Source organism: Haliotis asinina, chromosome 15 (assembly GCF_037392515.1).
Source record: "Haliotis asinina isolate JCU_RB_2024 chromosome 15, JCU_Hal_asi_v2, whole genome shotgun sequence".
Lineage (NCBI taxonomy): Eukaryota > Metazoa > Mollusca > Gastropoda > Lepetellida > Haliotidae > Haliotis > Haliotis asinina.
Window position 1 is genome coordinate 5,695,769 of NC_090294.1, and position 13,101 is coordinate 5,708,869.

The following is a 13,101-nucleotide window of genomic DNA, read 5'->3' on the forward strand; positions in this document are numbered from 1 at the left end:
AAATATAACAGCAGCCCATGAGCACCCTGCCACAAGCACGAAAGTGCTACCCCACACCCAGGCCATGCAATAGATAAACCCACCATATTCTCTTCAAGAAAATAAACGTAAGGTAACAGTGCATTCAGCATTCAGTTTGGTGATTCTCCTCGGTTAAGGATCGAGTCCAGGGTTTTACCAATGTTGTTAACAAAAACAGCCATGCCTCTCAGTGACAAGTGTACACCGTCGAAGGCATACAGGTCCCTGTCTCTGGCGTTGAACTGGGGATGGAGGACCTGTATACCTCCACACCTCGCACCATGCTGCCAATCCTCCTGTTAAGTTTAGTTCTTGCCCTCTCTAGCTGGGTGGGGCACCTGGTCACATCCCAGTATCTGCGAGGCAGCATGTCCGACCAGATGATTATGGTCTTGGGGAGCAGCAAGCCGATCCGGAGCATCGACAGCTCAATCTCATGAAACAGCCCGTAGTGACTTGCCCTCGGTTGTTTGACCCTAAGTGAATGACGAGAGCCTTGGGGTGGCTGGTCGTCCTGGCCACGTGTCGGTCCACCACCTGCCGTAGTTCTGCCCACCGCATACCTCCCCTCACTAGCCAGAACATGTTGTCGCTGTCAAGCTGATGGCCTCGCTGGTTACTGACTCTCTCTAGGTAACTGGACCCGATCAGCCAAACTGAAACACGCGATCACTCAAAGGAGGAGAATGGACCGTAGACAATAAACCCAAATAATTATTTATGAACCAGAGAGCCTATTAGATTATTATATGAAAACTGGAATGCGTATGTAAGTTTTGTAACACTCAGATCCCCATCAACCAAAGTGCTGAATTAGCTCTGAACTTACACCGTTGCACGCTGCCGTGGTAGCTGCTCCTATCCGAAAAAAATGGGATGTATAGGAGGAAGTGCCAATTCCACTGAAAGCAAAGTATTTCTTTAAAACAGCTTGAAACTGATTCCTAGTTACTGGGGACTGGTAATGCACAAATGCCTACTGTGATCCTTTTGTGCGCTTACCTAAATAAGCTCTGTATGCCGCTACCGGACACAAATCATGGTTCTGAGAACTGGAGTTGCTGATTGTAATACTTCTTGAGAGTTTGTCTGACTTTGAGTGATGGAGAGTAACTAACAGGTCTTCGTGGTGATGTCTTGGGCCTGACAGCCGGACTCTTGTCTCGTTTGTACCAATTCGCTTACCCGGAACAATGTCACACAGCATACCATGTAAACGTCCTAGTGCCACAGTCTGAATTTGTTTTATCTCCTAATTAGTACTCAAGATTTTCTTATTAGTACTTATTATGTCCTAATTAGAACTAAATATCATCTAATTAGGACTTAGTATCTCCTAATTAGGACCTAGTATCTCCTAATTAGGAGCTAGTGTCACCTATATACTACCGACAGAAAATAAGGGAACCAAGAAATTGAATGTATCGTGGCGTATCTCCCAAACGCAACATCCAATGACAATGGAATTTCGCATAATGCATGCCCAGCACGTGCTACACGTGCACACAGAAGTTAACTCCTGTAAATGTACTGGAGAAGTCGCAATCACTAATGCAATAGAGATTGACACTTACTGACAGAAATGCCTCAGCGGCAGTATCTCGGTGAAGCAACAAAATGGAAAATTGTGGGGATGATAGAGGGGGGACATCATTATGTGAAGTTGCCCGGCAGATGGGTAAATCAAAAAGTGTAATTTCACGCCTGTGGGATAAGTACCGTCAAACGGGTGGGGTTGCAACGAGACCTGGGCGTGGTAGACCAAAATCAACGACACCACGACAGGATCGTCTCATTACGTTAATTGCTCTACGCGATAGGTTTAAATCGGCCCCTGTCATCAATAGTGAATTCCACACACTCACTGGAAGACGCATTTCAACCTCAACCGTTAAAAAACGACTCTATCAAGCTCGTCTCAAAGCAAGCCGGCCTTTTAAGGGTGTCACCCTTTCAGCTCACCATAAGCGCCAAAGATTGGTATGGGCTAGGCAGTATCAGGGACGGGCTATGCGCCACTGGCGTTACACCATGTTCTCTGATGAGTCAAGGTTTTGCCTACGATTCACAGATGGCAGAAAACGTTGTTGGCGTCGGAGCGGGGAGCGATATGCCACAGCAGCAATTCTTGACCATGATCGATACGGGGGTGGTACTGTCATTGTGTGGGGTGGGATTACACATGACAGACGATCAGATTTGGTCATCATTAACGGAGCCATGACTGGTCAGCGATACGTTGACCAAATATTGCGTCCTGTTGTGGCTCCATTGGCTAGAGTTATCGGCCGAAATTTTGTATTCCAAGATGATAATGCCAGACCACATCGGGCCCGAATTGTCTCCGCTTATCTCCGACAAGAAGGTATCCAGACATTGGACTGGCCCTCTAAGTCCCTAGACCTGTCCCCAATTGAACATCTCTGGGACGTTCTTGGTCAGGGACCCAGGACCTGCCAACCTGGCCCAGCTTGGTGCAGCTCTCCAAGAGGAATGGCGGGCAATACCACGGGCAACCATCCGGAAATTGATTAACAGCATGCCATCAAGGTGCCGTGAATGTGTTGCCCAACATGGTGGACACACCAGATATTGAACTTGACGCCTAAAATTGAATTAAAGCAGTTTCAAATTCGCTATTATTTCATTAGTTCCCTTATTTCTTGTCGGTAGTATATTTAGGACATATTAAGACCTAATTAGGAGATACTAGGTCCTGATTAGGAGATATTAAGACCTAATTAGGAGATACTAAATATATTTATAAAATGATTGTCCTTTTTTACACCAACAAGCTAGGAACTTTAAGAAAACTTTCCTTGCAGGGTACCTTGCGTGTTTGTTTGTTGATAATGAAAACCACTGCTTGTGGTCACACAGAAGTAGAGTACCTTCTTGTTGGCGAAACAGTCACCCCATAGCCGTACTGCTAGTAAGATAGGAAAAAGCTCCAGGAGCGTCATGTTCTTCGTCAGACCGTTCGTTACCCAGGCGCCTGGCCAGCATCCGTTCACCATCCCGTCCCTGAAAGTATGCCCTAAAGCCTGCGGTGCCGGCTGCGTCAGTAAATAGCTGCAAATGCGAACTGTCCTACCATTGACTTTCCTGAAACACAGATACGCCATTAAAGCTGTTGAGGATAGATCCTCTCAACGACTGCGTGAGGCGAACGTGATGTGACTGATGCCTTACGTTGCTATATGAATTTGCGACAGAACGGTTTGCCCATGGGAATGGCGCGACACATAAAATTGAGTTTACCCACTAGTGATTGCAGCATCTTTCGAATCGTCTTTGATTTGCTTGAGGAAAGCAGAGATCTATCAACTGTGTCGACCTTACCTGCCGGTATTTTGACTTGCATATTCGATGTGTCGATCTCGAGACCAAGGAATATAAAGCATGTTGCTGGGCCGTCCGTTTTCTCGTGTGCAGTTGGCTCACCAAGATAAGACAAGGCCGTCAGGCATGCCCCAAGGTTCTGTTAGCACTCCCCGGACCGGACCCCTAATTTGGCACAAACAGCATACCATAAAAGACATGATGGCATGGCTCGCTGCTTTTACTATCGCCTCCGTCATGCCTCTGTCTTTGACCCCGAGGTCCATCCATGGTACCACCCTGAACTTGTCCAGTGCGTCCTGGAAAACGATGCTTTTAAACCTCTCTGGAATAGGCCAATATACAGCCTGAGACGAATTCCTGCCAACAAACCTGATCTTGTCCTTTTTGAAACCAATGAAATTATTTATATCATTGAATTTTCTGTCCCTTTTGACAGCAACGTGATTGGCAAGATTCAGGAAAAGCATGACAGATCTCGCCTTTGAAATGTCCCGCTTGCATCTCAGTACACTGTCGTCAGGCTCCCCATCGTTCTCGGTGCCATTGGTTTGGTACATCCTGAACTCTTGGTGCAGATCAGGAGAGTGTCTGGGCTGCGTGTCGAGCGCGCGAGGGACCTGGGCTGAAGATAAGGTTTACCAGCCTGGGCGCATTAGGCTACGGAATGGGTGGACTGCACGGAGGTGTTTACGGAGGCTACGGCTATGGCCCGTACGGAGGAATGGGCGGTCTGTATGGAGGCAAATACGGGGGATACGGCCTGGGAGGTCTGTATGGAGGCTACGGTGGTTTCTACGGAGTGCCAGGATATGGAATTGGACTGGGGAAAGGTATTTAACAATCCATCCTTTCACCCGTTATCCTGTTTTAAACTTCATTTTTATTGAATGATATCATGTACCCATGTGTTTATTACTCTTTTACGCAAATGAGCTGTTTCCAGTTGATAAACATCTTTCAAACTCTTGTCAGCTGTTTGAAATGCTTGGTATACTTTATCATGCAATTAGTTTCAACATTTCCATGTTACTTTTCCGTAAATCCCAATTTCATATGTAACTACCCTTTCTGTTTCAGGAATCGGCTACTACTGAGTTACAGTCACCTGCAGTCTGAAGAGGACTTATTACTCATTGTTTTATATACTCATGGCAATACTACTGGTTCAATAAAAATTGAAATACAAACGATTTCTTCTTTGTTTGAAAATCTTAAAACTGAATTCAACGTTCACAAAAAGGACGAGTTACTATATGTATCCATATTATTAACTCTGGAAACATGTGTTGTTTAGTTACACCCAAATACGTAACGTGCAATCAGCATTGCTTCAAGCAATGGCGTCAACTTATGAAATGTGCTTCGACTTTCCTGAAGAAATCAGACTGAATAGGATAGGGTATTGAAAGCTTTACATATTTCATACATGCCATTTCTTCCCTGGTTCCATATCTCATGCAAATGTACCACTTGTGCTGCCACGAAGGGCTTCGGTGATGTCGTTGTGTGAAATAAGAAAATACTCGGAGTTGAGTCATGTTTGCGTGTTCAGGTACATTAAGTCTTTCAATAGTAGTCAGAGTGCACAGTATGCGATTCGAATGCAAGTGAGTTTCCTGTTCCAAGTGAAAGGGTCTACAATCATAAGTTACTGTAGCATATTTTATCGGTTTATTTATCAAACAAGAAAAAAAACCCGAATAGCCTACAAAAATAACTTACTATTAAACATGAAATCAATAGTTGATAACACTTGCCGAAAGTACCATTCATGTTGTACACTACATGGGAAGTTTGTTCCCAGATTTCATGATGTAAATGAACCGTTTCCATACCGCTGCTCCAATTAACTGAAGAAGTATTTATCTCTATCCAAACGTATATGTTTATGGAATCGGACGGGAATTGCTTGTATCGAATCTGATATGGTAGACATATGATAAAGTTCTTGATTGATTCTTAGGCAAGGGTTACATCATCTATCAACGCAGAGAAGACTGTTTTCATCATGTAAAGGGCATGTGTAAAGTATAAAATGGAGTTTTCTACTTCTTCTTGCTACTGAAGTTTGGTTTCAAACATTCACCTGAAGTCTAAAACAAATTGAAGTGAATCGCGTGCAATAGAGATTAAAACTTGATATAGCGATGCAAACATAAATTTTTAGCAACTGTTGAGACATTTTCCAAAGACAATATTCCTTCAGTCTGGAACGAAAATGACCGAATGGAAAGGTCGTGAAACATCTAAGAAATATTTACAACTAGAAAGTGTTGCCTAGCACCTGGTGTCTTGCTTAGCACCCAATATATGTATCAGTACAACTGATGCCTTTATGATAAGTGACTTCTGTGACCTCCGACAAATGATATTAAGAAATGGACAGTTGCTTCAAAGAAGATAGGTGTCAGATAAAGCGAACCAATCCTTTGTGTAAATGTCAGGAATTGGCACTACGTACAGGCAGAGTCCACAGTACGTTTCTCATCATATCCTAGTTATGTGCGCATGACTTGCTATCAAACAGGGATGCCAGAAAGTGTTGGCGAAGGAGGGACCTGAATCCTAACCCCTCTGCTACACCAATGAGAAACACGTGCAAAAGAAAGTCTACAAATACGAGGGAACAGGTTGTAGTTCATAAGGGAAACCTTATCCTGTTTTCAGAAGACAGCCATGCCTAGTTTGTAACCGATAAATGCGTGCTGTAACAATTGATAGTCACAATCCCTTTGTGAAAAGACACTAGTATATGCATATACCTTCTGGGAAATGAAGTTATTGTAGTATTTTGTTTAAGTGTGGTGAGAATGTTAACATGTGGGGCGAATATCATGCTTTTGGGAGATTTCAGCAGTATATTAAGCAGGCGGTCATCGTGTGGACAGGCTGCCGTATTACAGGTAGATGTGTACATAGCAACCCCTTGTAACAGTGACACTGCTGTAGTGTGGCGATGCTGTACTTGTACGTTGCATCAATTTTCTCGTCTTTTGTAATTTCGTCTCGGGCACATATGGCATAATGTCTGATGTACATTGCTCCATCACAAGTGTAGTGGATAGACAGCTCTCAAACGACTATTTGCTTAATACTGGTTCAAAGTCGAGTAGTACTTGGAAGTTACTATTTTTTCTAAATGCAGTTAAACCATGCTAAAGAGAGATGTGAAAGATGTGAAGAGAGACCTACACCCTGTTATATACCACCCTCTACTTCCTTCATGAATGTTCAAGTACACCAGCAGACATGTATACCCTTAGGGTGATAACCTGAGGCAAGTCATTTGAGGCGAAAAGAATGATCAGTTCACATCATTAACATTTAGGTGTGTTGCTCACCTGGAAGTGGGCAATCCAATGTAAATCAATCACATATAGTTCACAAAATTGTATATATAGGTGAGGGGGAAAGTATTCTATCATCTCTTTCGTCATCAACTGCTAAGACACAGATACGTCTTCAGACCAAACTGTGAGTATCATTTCAAAGTTTGCCTGTGGTAAGCATGTGCACTCTGAAGTTTTCATTCTTCTGCTGCACATCTCTACTTTCTCAAGTGTTTCATTGCTCCAGGTCGCTAAAATGTGAGTGTGTAAGTGATATTTACCGTTCTTGTTAGTTTTAAAATATGTGGATGCATGCGAAATAAAACATGATAACATCATCGATGATGTGTGCCGTGGAGAAAAATCTCCAGACGAGTAATGCTAACATGTTGTTTCTCTGTCTTGAAGATGATTTTAATGTTGTTGAACAGATACTCAAAATGATGAAGATCGTCGCCGTCCTTGTGGCCTGCTTGGCTGTCACCGCCTTTGCTGAACCAACCGGTCTGTATGGAGGAGCACATGGACTGGGTGTGTTGTATGGAGGAGTGGGCGCATTAGGCTACGGAATGGGTGGACTGCACGGAGGTGTTTACGGAGGCTACGGCTATGGCCCGTACGGAGGAATGGGCGGTCTGTATGGAGGCAAATACGGGGGATACGGCCTGGGAGGTCTGTATGGAGGCTACGGTGGTTTCTACGGAGTGCCAGGATATGGAATTGGACTGGGGAAAGGTATTTAACAATCCATCCTTTCACCCGTTATCCTGTTTTAAACTTCATTTTTATTGAATGATATCATGTACCCATGTGTTTATTACTCTTTTACGCAAATGAGCTGTTTCCAGTTGATAAACATCTTTCAAACTCTTGTCAGCTGTTTGAAATGCTTGGTATACTTTATCATGCAATTAGTTTCAACATTTCCATGTTACTTTTCCGTAAATCCCAATTTCATATGTAACTACCCTTTCTGTTTCAGGAATCGGCTACTACTGAGTTACAGTCACCTGCAGTCTGAAGAGGACTTATTACTCATTGTTTTATATACTCATGGCAATATTACTGGTTCAATAAAAATTGAAATACAAACGATTTCTTCTTTGTTTGAAAATCTTAAAACTGAATTCAACGTTCACAAAAAGGACGAGTTACTATATGTATCCATATTATTAACTCTGGAAACATGTGTTGTTTAGTTACACCCAAATACTTAACGTGCAATCAGTATTGCTTCAAGCAATGGCGTCAACTTATGAAATGTGCTTCGACTTTCCTGAAGAAATCAGACTGAATAGGATAGGGTATTGAAAGCTTTACATATTTCATACATGCCATTTCTTCCCTGGTTCCATATCTCATGCAAATGTACCACTTGTGCTGCCACGAAGGGCTTCGGTGATGTCGTTGTGTGAAATAAGAAAATACTCGGAGTTGAGTCATGTTTGCGTGTTCAGGTACATTAAGTCTTTCAATAGTAGTCAGAGTGCACAGTATGCGATTCGAATGCAAGTGAGTTTCCTGTTCCAAGTGAAAGGGTCTGCAATCATAAGTTACTGTAGCATATTCTATCGGTTTATTTATCAAACAAGAAAAAAACCCCGAATAGCCTACAAAAATAACTTACTATTAAACATGAAATCAATAGTTGATAACACTTGCCGAAAGTACCATTCATGTTGTACACTACATGGGAAGTTTGTTCCCAGATTTCATGATGTAAATGAACCGTTTCCATACCGCTGCTCCAATTAACTGAAGAAGTATTTATCTCTATCCAAACGTATATGTTTATGGAATCGGACGGGAATTGCTTGTATCGAATCTGATATGGTAGACATATGATAAAGTTCTTGATTGATTCTTAGGCAAGGGTTACATCATCTATCAACGCAGAGAAGACTGTTTTCATCATGTAAAGGGCATGTGTAAAGTATAAAATGGAGTTTTCTACTTCTTCTTGCTACTGAAGTTTGGTTTCAAACATTCACCTGAAGTCTAAAACAAATTGAAGTGAATCACGTGCAATAGTGATTAAAACTTGATATAGCGATGCAAATATACATTGCATTGTAGCAACTGTTGAGACATTTTCCAAAGACAATATTCCTTCAGTCTGGAACGAAAATGACCGAATGGAAAGGTCGTGAAACATCTAAGAAATATTTACAACTAGAAAGTGTTGCCTAGCACCTGGTGTCTTGCTTAGTACCCAATATATGTATCAGTACAACTGAAGCCTTTATGATAAGTGACTTCTGTGACCTCAGACAAATGATATTAAGAAATGGACAGTTGCTTCAAAGAAGATAGGTGTCAGATAAAGCGAACCAATCCTTTGTGTAAATGTCAGGAATTGGCACTACGTACAGGCAGAGTCCACAGTACGTTTCTCATCATATCCTAGTTATGTGCGCATGGCTTGCTATCAAACAGGGATGCCAGAAAGTGTTGGCGAAGGAGGGACGTGAATCCTAACCCCTCTGCTACACCAATGAGAAACACGTGCAAAAGAAAGTCTACAAATATGAGGGAACAGGTTGTAGTTCATAAGGGAAACCTTATCCTGTTTTCAGAAGACAGCCATGCCTAGTTTGTAACCGATAAATGCGTGCTGTAACAATTGATAGTCACAATCCCTTTGTGAAAAGACACTAGTATATGCATATACCTTCTGGGAAATGAAGTTATTGTAGTATTTTGTTTAAGTGTGGTGAGAATGTTAACATGTGGGGCGAATATCATGCTTTTGGGAGATTTCAGCAGTATATTAAGCAGGCGGTCATCGTGTGGACAGGCTGCCGTATTACAGGTAGATGTGTACATAGCAACCCCTTGTAACAGTGACACTGCTGTAGTGTGGCGATGCTGTACTTGTACGTTGCATCAATTTTCTCGTCTTTTGTAATTTCGTCTCGGGCACATATGGCATAATGTCTGATGTACATTGCTCCATCACAAGTGTAGTGGATAGACAGCTCTCAAACGACTATTTGCTTAATACTGGTTCAAAGTCGAGTAGTACTTGGAAGTTACTATTTTTTCTAAATGCAGTTAAACCATGCTAAAGAGAGATGTGAAAGATGTGAAGAGAGACCTACACCCTGTTATATACCACCCTCTACTTCCTTCATGAATGTTCAAGTACACCAGCAGACATGTATACCCTTAGGGTGATAACCTGAGGCAAGTCATTTGAGGCGAAAAGAATGATCAGTTCACATCATTAACATTTAGGTGTGTTGCTCACCTGGAAGTGGGCAATCCAATGTAAATCAATCACATATAGTTCACAAAATTGTATATATAGGTGAGGGGGAAAGTATTCTATCATCTCTTTCGTCATCAACTGCTAAGACACAGATACGTCTTCAGACCAAACTGTGAGTATCATTTCAAAGTTTGCCTGTGGTAAGCATGTGCACTCTGAAGTTTTCATTCTTCTGCTGCACATCTCTACTTTCTCAAGTGTTTCATTGCTCCAGGTCGCTAAAATGTGAGTGTGTAAGTGATATTTACCGTTCTTGTTAGTTTTAAAATATGTGGATGCATGCGAAATAAAACATGATAACATCATCGATGATGTGTGCCGTGGAGAAAAATCTCCAGACGAGTAATGCTAACATGTTGTTTCTCTGTCTTGAAGATGATTTTAATGTTGTTGAACAGATACTCAAAATGATGAAGATCGTCGCCGTCCTTGTGGCCTGCTTGGCTGTCACCGCCTTTGCTGAACCAACCGGTCTGTATGGAGGAGCACATGGACTGGGTGTGTTGTATGGAGGAGTGGGCGCATTAGGCTACGGAATGGGTGGACTGCACGGAGGTGTTTACGGAGGCTACGGCTATGGCCCGTACGGAGGAATGGGCGGTCTGTATGGAGGCAAATACGGGGGATACGGCCTGGGAGGTCTGTATGGAGGCTACGGTGGTTTCTACGGAGTGCCAGGATATGGAATTGGACTGGGGAAAGGTATTTAACAATCCATCCTTTCACCCGTTATCCTGTTTTAAACTTCATTTTTATTGAATGATATCATGTACCCATGTGTTTATTACTCTTTTACGCAAATGAGCTGTTTCCAGTTGATAAACATCTTTCAAACTCTTGTCAGCTGTTTGAAATGCTTGGTATACTTTATCATGCAATTAGTTTCAACATTTCCATGTTACTTTTCCGTAAATCCCAATTTCATATGTAACTACCCTTTCTGTTTCAGGAATCGGCTACTACTGAGTTACAGTCACCTGCAGTCTGAAGAGGACTTATTACTCATTGTTTTATATACTCATGGCAATACTACTGGTTCAATAAAAATTGAAATACAAACGATTTCTTCTTTGTTTGAAAATCTTAAAACTGAATTCAACGTTCACAAAAAGGACGAGTTACTATATGTATCCATATTATTAACTCTGGAAACATGTGTTGTTTAGTTACACCCAAATACTTAACGTGCAATCAGTATTGCTTCAAGCAATGGCGTCAACTTATGAAATGTGCTTCGACTTTCCTGAAGAAATCAGACTGAATAGGATAGGGTATTGAAAGCTTTACATATTTCATACATGCCATTTCTTCCCTGGTTCCATATCTCATGCAAATGTACCACTTGTGCTGCCACGAAGGGCTTCGGTGATGTCGTTGTGTGAAATAAGAAAATACTCGGAGTTGAGTCATGTTTGCGTGTTCAGGTACATTAAGTCTTTCAATAGTAGTCAGAGTGCACAGTATGCGATTCGAATGCAAGTGAGTTTCCTGTTCCAAGTGAAAGGGTCTGCAATCATAAGTTACTGTAGCATATTTTATCGGTTTATTTATCAAACAAGAAAAAAACCCCGAATAGCCTACAAAAATAACTTACTATTAAACATGAAATCAATAGTTGATAACACTTGCCGAAAGTACCATTCATGTTGTACACTACATGGGAAGTTTGTTCCCAGATTTCATGATGTAAATGAACCGTTTCCATACCGCTGCTCCAATTAACTGAAGAAGTATTTATCTCTATCCAAACGTATATGTTTATGGAATCGGACGGGAATTGCTTGTATCGAATCTGATATGGTAGACATATGATAAAGTTCTTGATTGATTCTTAGGCAAGGGTTACATCATCTATCAACGCAGAGAAGACTGTTTTCATCATGTAAAGGGCATGTGTAAAGTATAAAATGGAGTTTTCTACTTCTTCTTGCTACTGAAGTTTGGTTTCAAACATTCACCTGAAGTCTAAAACAAATTGAAGTGAATCACGTGCAATAGTGATTAAAACTTGATATAGCGATGCAAATATACATTGCATTGTAGCAACTGTTGAGACATTTTCCAAAGACAATATTCCTTCAGTCTGGAACGAAAATGACCGAATGGAAAGGTCGTGAAACATCTAAGAAATATTTACAACTAGAAAGTGTTGCCTAGCACCTGGTGTCTTGCTTAGTACCCAATATATGTATCAGTACAACTGAAGCCTTTATGATAAGTGACTTCTGTGACCTCAGACAAATGATATTAAGAAATGGACAGTTGCTTCAAAGAAGATAGGTGTCAGATAAAGCGAACCAATCCTTTGTGTAAATGTCAGGAATTGGCACTACGTACAGGCAGAGTCCACAGTACGTTTCTCATCATATCCTAGTTATGTGCGCATGGCTTGCTATCAAACAGGGATGCCAGAAAGTGTTGGCGAAGGAGGGACGTGAATCCTAACCCCTCTGCTACACCAATGAGAAACACGTGCAAAAGAAAGTCTACAAATATGAGGGAACAGGTTGTAGTTCATAAGGGAAACCTTATCCTGTTTTCAGAAGACAGCCATGCCTAGTTTGTAACCGATAAATGCGTGCTGTAACAATTGATAGTCACAATCCCTTTGTGAAAAGACACTAGTATATGCATATACCTTCTGGGAAATGAAGTTATTGTAGTATTTTGTTTAAGTGTGGTGAGAATGTTAACATGTGGGGCGAATATCATGCTTTTGGGAGATTTCAGCAGTATATTAAGCAGGCGGTCATCGTGTGGACAGGCTGCCGTATTACAGGTAGATGTGTACATAGCAACCCCTTGTAACAGTGACACTGCTGTAGTGTGGCGATGCTGTACTTGTACGTTGCATCAATTTTCTCGTCTTTTGTAACTTCGTCTCGGGCACATATGGCATAATGTCTGATGTACATTGCTCCATCACAAGTGTAGTGGATAGACAGCTCTCAAACGACTATTTGCTTAATACTGGTTCAAAGTCGAGTAGTACTTGGAAGTTACTATTTTTCTAAATGCAGTTAAACCATGCTAAAGAGAGATGTGAAAGATGTGAAGAGAGACCTACACCCTGTTATATACCACCCTCTACTTCCTTCATGAATGTTCAAGTACACCAGCAGACATGTATACCCT

The 13,101-nt window shown here is 41.7% G+C and overlaps 1 protein-coding gene across 1 annotated transcript in view; it reads left to right on the plus strand.

Moving 5' to 3' along the window:
* The first annotated feature begins 2,982 nt into the window (after positions 1-2,982).
* LOC137266220 (uncharacterized PE-PGRS family protein PE_PGRS54-like) overlaps positions 2,983-13,101 on the plus strand; it is a 66,578-nt gene continuing 56,459 nt past the window's right edge. Inside the window, exons 1-4 of the mRNA XM_067801719.1 lie at positions 2,983-3,085; positions 3,942-4,196; positions 7,104-7,430; positions 10,342-10,668. Of these exons, the coding sequence (XP_067657820.1) occupies positions 2,983-3,085; positions 3,942-4,196; positions 7,104-7,430; positions 10,342-10,668 (1,012 nt within the window). The remainder of the gene's footprint in view (positions 3,086-3,941; positions 4,197-7,103; positions 7,431-10,341; positions 10,669-13,101) is intronic.